Source organism: Daucus carota, chromosome 1 (assembly GCF_001625215.2).
Source record: "Daucus carota subsp. sativus chromosome 1, DH1 v3.0, whole genome shotgun sequence".
Taxonomy (NCBI): domain Eukaryota; kingdom Viridiplantae; phylum Streptophyta; class Magnoliopsida; order Apiales; family Apiaceae; genus Daucus; species Daucus carota.
Genome location: NC_030381.2, coordinates 248,729 through 263,728, shown reverse-complemented (window position 1 = coordinate 263,728; position 15,000 = coordinate 248,729). Strand labels below are relative to the sequence as shown.

Genomic DNA, 15,000 nt, shown 5'->3' with positions numbered 1-15,000 from the left:
GTTGTGTTCTGAAAGAGTTCGAAAATAAAAAACAATATTATTTTTTCCTTGATTTTACAAAAAGCTACTTTGGGATTGCTGAAACACAGACAAACCAAATAATATTAAATATATATATAAAGCAACGGAACCATCATAGTATTTTTGAACGCCTACGAAAGGAAGGGTGGTAATTTGATCATTTACCGATCTGGGTCTGATAGATCCTATTCTTTTGAAGGTAAAGGTCAATTTTATTATAGAGCCGTATGCAAAATGGATAAAAGATGCCCGTACGGTTGTGGTTGTTCAATTCTATCTTTATTTTTTTCTTTTTATTCTTTATCTTTCTTTTCTATTCATTATGCAAAATAGAGGAACCCCACTTTTGTTATACCATCAGGGTAATGATTCATCAACCTGCTAGTTCTTTTTATGAGGCACAAACGGGAGAATTTATCCTGGAAGCGGAAGAGCTGCTAAAACTGCGTGAAACCCTAACAAGGGTTTATGTACAAAGAACGGACAAACCCTTATGGGTTGTCTCGGAAGACATGGAAAGAGATGTTTTTATGTCAGCAACAGAAGCCCAAGCTTATGGAATTGTTGATCTTGTAGCGGTGGTTGAGTGAAAAAGCCCGGATTTTTTTTCGCGAAAATTATCGATTTCCTATTTTAGATTTTTGCTGAATTTACTACAAATTAAAATATACAGTTTCATCAGGAAAATGAAATATTAAATAGAAGTATCATCAGGTTAGGATCGATCTAAACCAGCCCATTATTTATATGATATGATTCAACATGCCAACTATTAAACAACTTATTAGAAATACAAGACAGCCAATCAGAAATGTCACAAAATCCCCCGCACTTCGGGGATGCCCTCAGCGTCGAGGAACATGTACTAGGGTGTATGTGCGACTCGTTCAGATCATGAGCTGGGATAAAGGTAAAAGAAATAAAACCTTTTCTAGTATCAATGATCAGTACCGGGGAATAGGATAAAATAGAAAAAGAAGTCCGTTCAATTCAGTATAAAAAAACTATATCTATTCTATTGTGTATGAAATTTATGGTTTCCGTTGGTGCAAATCCAATCACCTCAATTTAAGATGAGAATAAATTCTCCATTGGTAAAAAATGGTTATCCATTAAGCGGAGAAAATCCTACTTAAAAATAAAAACAGAAAACTTAGGCCCCTTTTGCAAGAACGGACTAACAGGGTTAGCTACCCAGCCAACTTTCATAATTAAATACCGTTACTGTCTAAGTAGATCTAATCGTGAAAGACCTATTACTGGATAATTCATGGGTAGAGCCAAAGAATGTGAACTATACAAGTTACCAATAACATTGATTAAATGAAGTAAAGGCTCCGGTGTATAGAGAAAACCTCACCGTTTAAGAAGTAACCATATAAACGAAGGAAGCCACTATTTCTTTATCCATTTAGATTTTTTATTTATTATATATATTTTGATTTTGATACCTAGTAAAATAGAATTTATTATTTCGAAGTGAAATGTCTCGAAAAAATAAAAATAGTGGTCGGGAAGGTTATAGTAGCCAAAGTCATTGGAATTGTTAGTTTATACATTGGAAAAAAGCTTTGTTATTAATAGACTAGGAAAGGGAAAAAGAATAACTGAAAGAAAGGAAATCTATTAGTTATTCGTCAAAGTTTCATTTATTCAATGACCAGAATTAGGCGGGGAAATATAGCTCGGAGACGTAGAACAAAAATTCGTTTATTTGCATCAAGCTTTCGAGGGGCTCATTCAAGACTTACTCGAACAATTACTCAACAGAAAATAAGAGCTCTGGTTTCGTCTCATCGGGATAGGGATAAGCAAAAGCGAAATTTTCGCCGTTTGTGGATCACTCGAATAAACGCAGTAATTCGTGAAATAGGGGTATCCTATAGTTATAGTAGATTAATACATGCCCTATATAAGAAACAGGTGCTTCTTAATCGTAAAATACTTGCACAAATAGCTATATCAAATAAAAATTGTCTTTATATGATTTCCAATGAAATCATAAAAGAAGTCGATTGGAAAGAATCCACCGGAATAATTTAAACGGAGTTCCCCGGAGAATGAACTCCGGGAGGGTAAAGTCAAAATGAATGAACACACCCAACAAGAATCTTTAGTCTTACCCGATTCTTTTTTTTCTTACAACATGAGAATTCAATATGTATTTTTCATATTTTTATAACAAAACATCAATCTACGTTTTAGTTATGATTTTACTTTTTATTCAAGTTACGAAAGAGTAAGCCTATTTATTTCTGGCTCGAAGACCCGCAGTTCTGGTGGTCGACTCGGTTCTTTCAAATTGTTTCTCATTATTAAGAAAAGGTAACAAAGATAAAATACGAGCCTGCTTTATAGCAATAGTAATTAATCGTTGTTGTTTCAAGGTCAATCTATTCACCCGTCTAGATAATATTTTTCCTTGTTCGCTAATAAATCGACTAATTAAACTCATGTTTCTATAATCAATTCGATCCCCCGATTGAATCGGGGGCAAACGCCTACGAAAAGATCGCTTGGATTTAAGAAAAGGTCGCTTGGATTTATCCATGGTTTGTTTAGTTTATTCCTTATCCCGAAAATCCTATTTCGGTCGGATCTAAAATGAATTAGAATAAATAGGATTTGGTTTGTTTATATTTAATTATGTTATATATAGAATGTTATTTTTACCCTTCCTTGGAAGGGTTACATACATGTGCTCGATTCGATCTATTTCTTTATCTCCCCATGCATCGTATGTTTGTAACAAAATGGACAGAATTTTCTTAATTCCAATCGATTAGGCGTGTTGTGACGATTCTTTTCAGTAATATATCTGGAAATACCCGTTGATACCTTATTAACACCGTTTCGAACACAACCGGTACATTCCAAAATAACCGTTATTCGGACATCTTTCCCCTTGGCCATGAACCCCCTTTGGATTTTTGATTTACTCAACTCTTCCATTTGCGATCCGAAACGAAGAAGAAGAAAGGAAGTAAAAATAGAAGTTATTAGCTTGAAATCCAATTATAAAAAATTCCCTGCAATCAATATACTAAAAAAATTTCTAAACTTTATTTCAAATCACAGTATTTCATTTACATTTAAGTACCTTGTATAAGAGTCTTGTCCTAGATCTAGGCCGACCCTGTTTATTCTACCTCCATCCCTAGTTAATTTTTGAATTTAATAATTTATTAAATTCAAACTTGAACCCAAGTCTCGAAGCTGTTGAATACACCCTTTCTTTTTTCTCTTTCCTCCCTTTAAGGAAAAAAGAGAAAAAAGGGGCAAAGGATTAGTAAAAAATATTTAATTTTATCTCCAATCTTCGTTATTTGGTACCGTATCAATAACTAGAATCAAAAAAAGGGGAATGTCAACGCATCTGGGAAAAAACGATTAATCTCTATCAATAGACCTGCTAAAGACCCGAACCATAGAGTACTTAATACCGGTGCCACGGAAAGATATGTTTTTAGATCTCGCATTGAAAAATCTCCTTCCTTTTTTTATTGTAATCTAAAATGATAATGATAATACATATATGATCAGATGCATATGCAGTTAAGAACCTTGTACACGGAATCCCTAATTCAAATTGAAATTTACAACTATCCGGTAAATACAATTTTTCTTAAAACATAAAAAAAGGTCCCTTTCGTCCCGAGCATTCCCGAAAACTACTCATTTATTTTTACGACAGGTTCCGTTCCGTATCTCATACCTATATAAGACTTTTCTTTTACTATTATTATATGTTAAATGGGACCAAAAAGACGAAATGCCCATATAAATTGTATAGATCAATGGACGAAATAACGATGTGGAAAACAAGACAGGAATTCTATACAATGATACTGTAGACCAATTGTAGGGATGTAGCGCAGCTTGGTAGCGCGTTTGTTTTGGGTACAAAATGTCACAGGTTCAAATCCTGTCATCCCTACCTATTACTTCTTCGTTGAGCAGTAACGAGGGATTAATTAAGATCGATTCCAATTATATTAATATATAATCGTTCATTAAATTGGGGTTAAAAAAGTGTCTTTACGTTCTTGTCTTTTATGATAAGAAAGCGCTCTTAGTTCAGTTCGGTAGAACGCGGGTCTCCAAAACCCGATGTCGTAGGTTCAAATCCTACAGAGCGTGATTTCCTCCTTATTTTTCTTAGATCAAATTAGACTGAAAGAGCTTCACTAACTTGAACCGAAATCTAAATTCGACCTCCTTTGTATTAAAGAAAGTAGGAGGTCAATCAAAAAAAGCGATAGTAATTAATCAAAGGTCCGATTGATCACCACGCCTATATTGTAAATATGCAGTTACGAATAATCCAGCCAAAGTAACAGGAATTAGACCTAACACGATTCCAAATAGAAAAACTTCAATCATTGCAATTTATTTCAAAGGAGAAAAAGGAGGTAATATCTATACCTAAATATTAATCTGAATTACCATGAATCTCAATGACCAAGAATTGGCAATTTATACGGAATCCTATCGAAAGATTTCTTTTTATGAATTGTGCATTTCAAATACTAATTTCAGATAAGTCGTATCTTACTCAGACCAATAAATAGAGCTGAGGTTACCGTTAAAGCCGCTAGTAGAAAACCAAAATAACTAGTTATAGTAGGCATGAAGGAGCTAAATGAAATATGTTCTTTTTGTACATATATGTTTCTAAAAAAGCACTTACCTAAGTTTCCTTAAAAAAAAAAAGAGATATTCCAAATTGGCGTATAAAAATAAATTGATTCATCATCTACCACATCTACCCATCTCGCGATTCCAATCAACCGATTCATTGAGCAACTCTTGGGGGCTTCTATAAACTAATAAAAAGAACTGCCCCGTGTAACTTCACTCAAAAATTAAACCTTTTTAAAATGATTACATTATGGAAGAATATAAGAAAACTTTTTTATTGTCTCGGATCCTATTTCTATTTTAGAGACAACGTAAACCTAAAAAAAAGGATTACTTTCAGTAGATTCCGGAATAGGTTCATTCACTTAATATCTTGAACGAATGAGAAGAAAAAAGTTATCCCGCAATCACTCAAAAAAATATTTATTTTGGTCCAACTAGGTTAGTAATTTCTATTATCTTTTCTTTTTTACGTTCTACATTTTTTCTTTCCGTATTATAATTATATTATAAAAACTCGTTCTTGTAGTTAGGTCAAGAAAGAATCTTTTAATCTTGATCTAATACAACAATGTATGCATCAAAAGGGTTGATTACAATTTTTTTATTCTTTTCTTTCATCGAATAGGATTTACTACTATTTCTTATCTTACTTGTTACTGGACGACTAGCCAATTCCTTAAAATGATGAAAAAAGGATTCCAACAAAAACCGCTTCTACAACTACGAACAGGTTCTACCCAAAAACTAATACAAACTCATAATGGAGAGAAATAAACTTTGTTGCATAATTTGATATTGAATGGGGAAGCCTTGTACACTGACAAGCAACAAATAAAGTAAGAAAGCAAATTTTGAGTACTTCCTTTCGATAATGATTGAAAGTGCGTTGCTGTGTCAGAAGAAGGATAGCTATACTTATTCGGTATACTCTAAAGACGCCCTCGGTACAATATTGACGATCTCACAAAGATTTAGTTTTAGTAAATTGAAATTGACTTATCTAATCTTTTACGGAATCGATCCCCCTTTGACTGTACAAGAATATGTGGAGCTCAGCATGTCTGGAAGCACAGGAGAACGTTCTTTTGCTGATATTATTACCAGTATTCGCTACTGGGTCATTCATAGCATTACTATACCTTCCCTATTCATTGCGGGTTGGTTATTCGTCAGTACCGGTTTAGCGTACGATGTATTTGGAAGCCCTCGGCCAAACGAGTATTTCACAGAGAACCGACAAGGAATTCCATTAATAACTGGCCGTTTTGATCCTTTGGAACAACTCGATGAATTTAGTAGATCTTTTTAAGGAGGCCCCAATGACCATAGATCGAACCTATCCAATTTTTACAGTGCGATGGTTGGCTGTTCACGGCCTAGCTGTACCTACCGTTTCTTTTTTGGGGTCAATATCAGCAATGCAGTTCATCCAACGATAAACCTAATCCGAATTATAGAGCTATGACACAATCAAACCCGAACGAACAAGATGTTGAATTGAATCGTACCAGCCTCTACTGGGGATTATTACTCATTTTTGTACTTGCTGTTTTATTTTCCAATTATTTCTTCAATTAAGAAAACAAAGGAGAATAATAATTATAGGCATTCTCTCTTAGCCCATTCGGAAGGCTCTCATCTCATAATTATCCATGACTGTTTATGTCTCTAGCATGACCACTTGACGAAATGTGGAGGGAAGTGGGGTAAATGGCTGATACTACTGGAAGGATTCCTCTTTGGATAATCGGTACTGTAGCTGGTATTCTTGTGATCGGTTTAATAGGTATTTTCTTTTATGGTTCATATTCTGGATTGGGTTCATCTCTGTAGTAATCAGATTAATTGAGTTGTAACTTGTAGCCATGAAAGCGTAAGAACTCAACGGGACCTCCCCCCTCAAATCATACAAAGAAGGGAACCCCGTTGAGTTCTTAAGAATTAGAATATTTTTTCGTATAAATGGCAAGACTCCATTCTATTTTTCTGATGATGTTTTTGTTTTTGAAAAATGAAGTTCATTGATCCATGCGCCCGTTGCTCGATAGTTTCTATCGATACTTTCAAAGTTAGAAGAAAGAATAAATTACTCGATTTCCTAGATGACATACTATCCTCAAATAAGAATAAAACCTTAGTATTTTTTTTGTATCTCATCAAAATATCAATTTTTGAAGTTTATTGAAGAAGTTCTATTTACTCAATAAACCTCCCTCTCTTTTGTTTGCCCACTATTCTATTTTAGAATTTATAATAATAATAAAAAATTATATCTATATTGTAATATATATTGTAATTGTAATATATAAAAAAGTTCTGATATTATCTTGAAAAATTAAAAACTTAGACTAGTAATCTTTTACGAATAGGATAAATAATCTTTTTTTCTTTCGACACAAGAAAGAGATGTGGAAAATTCCTTTTCTTGTGTCGAATACTAGGAAGATGAATAATCGTCCCTATAATTTTGTGTTCCACGCATTTATCCGTTCTATTCCCCGCTTACTTATGTCTAGTATCTAGTTTAATTTCATTCAATTAGAATCGAAAATACTATTAATGAATTTTATTACATAATAATACCACCCCAATTTTTATTCAAAAAAAGTAAAAAGTCTTCTTCACAATCTACATACTATGACTAGGAATGCGGTACAAGGAATTCCCGACATCCCGTAGACAAACAAGTATAAAAAAGAAAAAGTCTTTTCATATTTTTTATCATAAAAAGTCGTCAAAAATTTTTGTTCTTTTTACATTATGAGCTCAATGTCGATAAATCCACGAGTCTAGAAATTCATTTCTGACAATTGAACCTTCTCGAACTGTTTCTTTTTAAGAACCAAAAAGATTTGTGCCAAAATAACAGATGCCAAGAAGAACAAAAGGCCTTGGACACGTAAGGGGTCTTGAAGTACTATTTCTGCATCTCCCTGGCCAAATCCGCCCACATTAGGATTACTCGTCAACGGTTGATCCAATTTGATAGATTCGCCTTCTGAAACAAGAAGTTCTGGCCCTGGAGGGATAATATCAACCACTTGACGTCCATCCGATGCATCCGCTATGGTTATTTCGTAACCCCTTTTTCTTTTCGTATTATTTTACCTACTATACCTGCTGAGGTAGCATTATAAACTGTATTGTTACTTTTGCTCCCGTCGGGATAAATCTGACCCCTTCCCCTGTTTCCGCCTACGTATATAGGATATTTTAAGAAGTGAACCTCTTTCGTAGTAGCGGGGTCCGGGGAAAGGATAGGAAAGGTTATTTCACTATATTTCTGACCAGGAACGGGGCCTATCACAAGAATATTTTTTTATTGGGGCGATAGCTCTGAAAAGAAAGATTGCCTATCTTTTCTTTCATCTCGGGGGAAATCCGATCGGCAGGAGCTAATTCAAAACCCTCTGGTAAAATAAGAACAGCCCCTACATTCAAAGTACCCCTTTTACCATTAGCAAGAACTTGTTTTAGTTGCATATCATAAGGTATTCGAACAACTGCTTCAAATACAGTATCTGGAAGTACCGTTTGTGGAACTTCAATATCCACGGGCTTATTAGCTAAATGGCAATTGGCACATACAATACGACCAGTCGCTTCTCGTGGATTTTCATAACCTTGTTGTGCAAAAATGGGATATGCAATTGAAATAGATGGCCGAGTTATGATATATATCATGAGCGATACGGAAATGGATCGATTTATTTGTTCCTTTATCCAAGAAAAAGTCTTTCTAGTTTGCATGGTCCAACCATTGAGCCCAAAAATGTCTACAATAAATTTGGTAGGTCGCTAACCTAGTTCCCTATCCGCAATTCTGCTATTTACTGGAATAATTTTACTGGAATAAATAATATTAAATTTAATATATAGAATAAATCTTTGGGATGGGTAGAAATTGAAAGAGTAAGTATGCTTTTACATGCTTTGCTTCTGGACAACTACAAAGTAAGAAACGCTGTAATTGAATTGGATTAATATCCGTAGATCCTTTTTTATTCATTCATTGAATGATAAATCACTACAAGTGACGGAGAAACACAATTTAAATAACGAAAAACCCAAAATTTAAATAGAGTATCTAGAATGACTGGAAAAATACAAACAAGACTAGATAGAATTTGATCATTATGAGCAAATCCAAAATCTTTGTAGACAAAGCCAATCATTAGTTCCCAACCACGAGTCGAATGGAATCCGATAAAAAAATCTGTTAATAAAAGAATCCAAAAAGCTTTTATTGTGTCACTTAAGTTATATATGAATTCCTGAGCCCAAGAGTTAAGAATAACAAGTTCTTCATTACCCAAAATAGAATAACCGCTTAGAATAACGAAACAGATTATATTTGTCGAGAAGTGCAAAATCGTATGAATATGATCCTCATTGTGTATCTTGATTAATTGGAGCGTTTCTTTGTGGATTCCTATACGAAGGTTTTGTAGATGTGTCTCTGAGTCTTCCTTGATCATTTCCTCCAAAAGAAGGATTTCTTCCAATTCTATGAAATTTTTTATAATATTCTTTTCTTGAATATCATTCCAAAAAATTTCAGATTGCCTAGTATTCCACCAATCAGTAACCCAAGATTCCAGACTTTTATTAAATGAGAGAGAAATCCACCAGGGCAAAAATACTATAGATGCAAGATATAAAAGAGAGGTGAATGCTTTCTTTTTTGACATTTTTTCATTTCGTCTATTAATTTTTAATGAACCGACCTCATTAGTTGACTCTACGCCATCCAATATTTCTCTCATGCATGAGTTCTATTACAAAGTATCGAACTTATTAATCTATTCACTTTTTTTATTTGTGATTTCGGAGTTAGTCTTTGAATGTATAAAGAATACAGAAATAGATTAAGAATCCACTTCGAATTCAAAGAATTAACAAAAAACTATTCTATTGTTTCCAGATATAGTAATTGGTTAAATTCGAAGCAAGTATCCCCCTTTCGACGAATCGATGACTGCCTGAAAGAACCGCTTTATTTAAGTATTTAAGTAATGAATATTATTTTCTATCATTATATCAAAATATCTTCTATTTTAAAAAAATTTAACTGACTACTCAGAGCCCGGAATAAAAAATTGATGTATTTCGAAATACTTTGATATAAAATAGAAAGGATGAATTCATTTTTTCGATTTGTTACTTATTTTTTTGTTATTGAATTAAGTTGTGTATATTTCCATACACATAAAAGACCACAAAAAAAGTTTTGTTTTGTGGTTGTTACGTTACGTATACGTCTTCTTTGACTAGAATGAGCGTTATGAAGAAACTTCAGTTAAGTTATGGTATAGAAAAAAAGGGGTATTCTTTTGTTTTTATTTCCTGCTGAGAAAGCATTCATTATCTCAGCTCATTTCTTAAAATACTTCAATTGGTACACGCAAGAAATAGGCCAATTCAGCAGCTTTTTGTTCGATTTCCCGTGGAGTAACATTCTCATCAGTACGAGTCAAGGGAATGGCCCCCTGGCCTCTGATATCCATATAAAGGACACGGCGAGCATAAATACCCTCTTTAACTTCTATTCTGACGGACTGAATATCCTTTATAAGGAATCGTAGGAAGATGCGACGATTTTTTCCAGGGAATCCCCAACGAAAAAGACACACCATTCCTTCTTTTCTATCGAATCGATCATAACCACCCCCTACATTCCACGAAATTGTGCACCACAAATAGGAGCTAATAAAGAGACCCGCGATCCCATAGAAAGACATCACAATCCCTTGTGGAAAAAAAAGGATTTGCTGAGACGGAAATAAAGATATCAAGTTTCTCCCAAGATAACTGGAAGTTCCAACCAATAAGAATCCTAATGAACCTAAAAAAAGGATAATGGCCCAGCATAAATTACTTGTTTTTCGCGATCCCGTTATAGGTTGTATCCATATATGTTCTGATCGACAACTCATACTTGATCCGGTTTCGTTTTATTGGAATTGAGAGAATACCCTAGACTTTACTCTTTTTGTTTCCGAAGTAACTCTCATCAACTAGTACTTAGTTTGATCTAAACCTTTAAGAGTAATTTATCAAGTTGGTTAGATCTAAAATAAAAACATACCCTTCGTATGATCCCATCGATATATATATATAGATATAGATGTACCAATTTTACAGTTCAGCCATCCGGCGATCCTGATATTTTTTCAAATATATAATTCCTTTACCCCGTATCATCTTTCTACAGGTCAAAGCACTCCTTTCGACGGAAGCGCCACATGTTATACCTTCTTACAATAAATCTTACAATAAATACAATAAATAGGTATTTGCGTTATGATACAAGTCTTAGTTTTGAAAAAAAAATGGATGAGAGTTGGGCCCATCAGATCTAAACAGTCTTATTATTTTGAACATGAAGAAATAAAGAAGCCATTGCCATTGCCGGAAATATTAGCCCACTAAAGGCACCAAAACAGAGGGAAAGTCGAAAGTTGTCATATAAAGGATACCTCAATTTACTATTTGTACCTGTTATTATTTATAAAGATATCTTATCTTATTCAGAATTCAACTCAATAATTATAATTAATAATATATCGAATTCAAAGTTTTATTAGTATAACTAAGTATATATCTAAGTGAGTATAGAAGGTACAAAATTTGGATTCTATATACATACGTAAGACGTAGAACAAAAATTTGGATTTTCCTATAATTTGGCGTTTGACGAAAAAAATAATTCACTTTTTTCTTGTTGGTAGAGGCCTCTTAACTTAATTAGTAATCAAGAATATAGATAAAAAAGAGTTATCCGCGACTTTTGCTTTTGATTCTTTTTACAATTTAGATCTTATGTCAACAAAGGACACCCATTCATATTCGTTTTACTTGGATTCTGATAAACAAATTACTTGTTTGCTACAAATAAAAGGAGCTTAATGCTCTATTGAATTTTTATTCAAAGGAAAGAAAGCGTGGAGCTGAAATAACTCACTCAGAACGCTTTTTAAAAGATTACGTGGTACGATTAGATCGAATAAGCCCTTCTGGAATAAATATTCAGCCGCCTGTGAACCTCAAGGTACTGGTTTTTATTCAATGTTTGTTCAATTACTCTTTTACCCGCAAATGCAATATAGGCGTGGGTTCGGCATAATGATATCTCCCAACATACCAAAACTAGCAGTCACCCCCCCTGTAGTAGGAGATGTAAGAATTGGTACATAGAATAACTTTTTATTTGATTGATAATCATATAAGCAGAAGATATTTTAGCCATTTGCATTAACTCAAACTTCCCTCTGCATACGCGCCCACCAGAAGCACATACTATAATAAGAGGGAGCAATTGGTTAGTAGCGTACTCAATCAAACGGGTTATTTTCTCTCCAACCACGGATCCCATACTACCCCCCATAAACTGAAAATCCATAACCCCAAGTGCTATGGGAATACCATTTAATTGGCCTATGCCTGTTTGAACGGCTTCCGAGGTTGGGGTTCTTGCCAAGATTGTTTCAAAATAAAATTTACGACTCGTATAGAAAGAAAAAAAGGGTATGATTAAAAGGTTTATGTATACGCTGAACCAATGATCGATCTATGATGATTCCATATTGAATCAATTTCCATGATGGTTTCCAAATTCGAGGAATGTTGTGGTTATGCGTAAAACTTCGTTGGAAACGCTGTGGTAAAAGCACGTGCGACTTGAGGACACGATCCGGTGTGATTTTTATTCTTACATCCGCCATTCTTTTTTTATGAATGAAGATCTTGACCCGAAAGCTGTTTGCGTTTAATCGAATCCTTATTTGGTTGTAGGTTGCCTAATGAACAAAGAGTACATGATGGAGGCTTCGGGTAGAAACTATGGATTTTCATGCTTTCAGGGGGCCAAGAACTAGGGTTAATACCATCAAAATTGGAACAACTTCGTAAGTATATCAATATTAAATCGAAAGGATCCGATGTCAGTCAAGTTTTAAATTTAAAAGTAAAATTTGTTGAAAATTGAAAAAGTCTTTCGATTCAAAGTGTATCGCGGCGGAATGCGAGAGTTTATGATGTGTTTGATAGAAAGAAATCACAAAAAGGGGTAGTTGCTGCCACTTGTAAGGATTAATGAAGCACCGAAGTATGTCTAAACCCACTGATTTAAAGATTTAAAACAAAGAAAAAGGATGCCCAGAACAAGGAAACGCCGTTTTAAATTGTCTAACTAATTGAGGTATAATCTCTAGATCTATAATAATAAAAAGCATAAAAGATAATGAGACAACAGGAGGGGGTTAAAGACCATTCAAAAAATGAAAGTAAATTGCCTAAAGATTTGTTTTCTTTTAAGCTATTTGGAAATTATCCAACTTGAGTTATGGGACAAATGATTTTTTCAGGAGGGGGAAGAAAAAAATGAGTTAAATCCCATTATATTTCTTTTATCAACTCCTTTGCCATTAATTAAAATTCTATACTGTAGACAAAACTCCAAATCATTTTTTCTCGAGCCGTACGAGGAGAAAACTTCCTATACGTTTCTAGGGGGGGGTCTTGTTCATTTACTTAGATCGATCCCAGATGCCGTCTATCGAAGCGTTGCATTGATGTTCGATCCCGAAGAGAAGGAAGAGATCTTCGGAACGTAGGTTTTTATGATCCGATAAGAATCAAAGTTATTTAACGTTCCTGCTATTCTATATTTCCTTGAAAAGGGCGCTCAGCCCACAGGAACTGTTCGGGATCTTTTAAAAAAGGCGGGAAGTTTTTAAGTAGCTTGTTCCTAATCAACAAAATTTAATTAAGGAAATAAAGACATAGAAGGAGTAGTAATTCTATAAATTAAAATTTTTTGTATTTAGATTTTTCTTTTTTGGATTCTACTCATATCTATTTGTGATTGCTTCTATAAAATCTCATGTTCTAGAACGACAAAACTCAGCGGGCCTTGTTCTATAAATCCCAATATGGGAGTTCCTTCAATTCTTCGGTTTTCGTTGGAACTATACTAATAAGTAATAACCAAGTAATCCTCCTTTTTTTATTCTAGTTACTTATTATTGATTGAATAAAATAAATCAATATAAATCTGATATTTTTTCTACTTGTTCCTTCTTTATTCCTTTATCTAAACTTTTTTCAGCTATAAAGTGCCAATCCAACACAAGCCCTTTTTTAATGAATAAATTACATTTTTTTTCTTTTCTCAACAGTTATATTGACAACAGCGTATCGAACAAATATAATTCATCGTGATAAGTAGATAAATTTATTTATGTCCGAGAGGTTTTATTTTTATCTTATAACCTTATATTATTCAAATGATTCAAATGATTCAATGATGGGATTCCTTGGATTCTTTGTAATAGAATAAAATTGGAACTAAGATAGAATACTAGGGGTTTTTATTAAAAAGTCGATAACATAAGAACTAAGAGGTGGTCTATAAATTTTTACATTTATCTATCTTTTTTTTTTTTTTTTGATTGTATCTCCATAAGCTTTTTATATTCGGGTTGCTAACTCAACGGTAGAGTACTCGGCTTTTAAGTGCGGCTAGGATCTTTTACACATTTGGATGAAGCGAGGGATTCGTCCATACCATCGGTAAAGTTTGGAAGACCACGACTGATCCTGAAAGGGAATGAATGGAAAAAAGAGCATGTCGGATCAACGAAGATTTCTGAGGAATATTTCATTCTTTCCGAATAGGTACAAACCCTTGTGTTCTTTTTTGAAACGGAACAAAATGAATTCAATTTCAAGTTGGGTCGGATGAATAAATGGATAGAGATAGAGCCCTAATGGCTTCAATTTATTGATTATAGGGAAAAAAGCAACGAGCTTCTGTTCTTAATTTGAACGATTACCCGATCTAATTAGACGTTAAAAATGTATTAGTACCTGATACGGGAAGAGATTATCCCATGAACGGATTTTTTTTTGAATCCTAACTATTGACATTTTCCGTTATGGAATACAAATGAGAAATGCGTGTAGAAGAAACAGTATATTGATAAAAAAATTCCAAAATCAAAAGAGCGATTAGGGTGAAAAAATAAAGGATTTCTAAGTATTTTGTTATCCTATACGAATATAAATTTTTCGTTTAAATGGAAAAGAGAGGATAGAGGATCCGTTGATAAGTTTACCTGTATCCGAGGTATCTATTCGTTTATTACTAGAATACCTCGTTTTGACTATATCGCACTATGTTTCATTGATAACCCCCAAAATCCTCTACCTTTAGTTCAACTAGAATTTCAAATGGAGGAATTCCAAAGATATTTAAAGCTAATAGATCTCAACAACACTACTTCTTATATCCACTTATCTTTCAGGAGTATATTTATGCACTTGCGCATGATC

General features: G+C 33.7%; 3 protein-coding genes, 2 non-coding genes and 3 pseudogenes across 5 annotated transcripts in view; 4 read left to right on the top strand and 4 right to left on the bottom strand.

Moving 5' to 3' along the window:
• The window catches only part of LOC135150717 (ATP-dependent Clp protease proteolytic subunit), a 2,363-nt gene extending 1,593 nt beyond the window's left edge, over positions 1-770 (top strand). Inside the window, exon 3 of the mRNA XM_064087652.1 lies at positions 383-770. Coding sequence (XP_063943722.1) covers positions 383-611 — 229 coding nt within the window. The 3' untranslated portion in view covers positions 612-770. The remainder of the gene's footprint in view (positions 1-382) is intronic.
• Positions 1-8,415, bottom strand: part of LOC135150699 (cytochrome f-like) — an 8,913-nt pseudogene extending 498 nt beyond the window's left edge.
• On the top strand, positions 3,885-3,958 carry TRNAP-UGG (transfer RNA proline (anticodon UGG)). Its single transcript has one exon. It is a non-coding gene; the product is annotated as a tRNA-Pro (tRNA).
• On the top strand, positions 4,088-4,161 carry TRNAW-CCA (transfer RNA tryptophan (anticodon CCA)). The gene has a single exon. It is a non-coding gene; the product is annotated as a tRNA-Trp (tRNA).
• LOC135150706 (photosystem I assembly protein Ycf4) lies at positions 8,036-10,601 on the bottom strand. Its single transcript, XM_064087610.1, has one exon. The coding sequence runs from the start codon at positions 10,599-10,601 to the stop codon at positions 10,047-10,049; it is 555 nt and encodes a 184-aa protein (XP_063943680.1). The 3' UTR covers positions 8,036-10,046.
• On the bottom strand, positions 8,538-9,431 carry LOC135150700 (potassium/proton antiporter CemA). The gene has a single exon (XM_064087581.1). It carries the CDS (start codon positions 9,429-9,431, stop codon positions 8,667-8,669), a length of 765 nt encoding a protein of 254 aa, XP_063943651.1. The 3' UTR covers positions 8,538-8,666.
• A 756-nt stretch (positions 10,602-11,357) lies between the features above and the next one.
• LOC135151611 (acetyl-coenzyme A carboxylase carboxyl transferase subunit beta, chloroplastic-like) lies at positions 11,358-12,389 on the bottom strand (annotated as a pseudogene).
• A 1,565-nt stretch (positions 12,390-13,954) lies between these two features.
• Positions 13,955-15,000, top strand: part of LOC135151226 (maturase K-like) — a 2,526-nt pseudogene continuing 1,480 nt past the window's right edge.

What these genes read in the sequence shown, in the direction of transcription:
- LOC135150700 (XM_064087581.1), bottom strand. Translation starts at nt 9,431, where the DNA reads ATGAGAGAAATATTGGATGGCGTAGAGTCAACTAATGAGGTCGGTTCA.
- LOC135150706 (XM_064087610.1), bottom strand. Translation starts at nt 10,601, where the DNA reads ATGAGTTGTCGATCAGAACATATATGGATACAACCTATAACGGGATCG.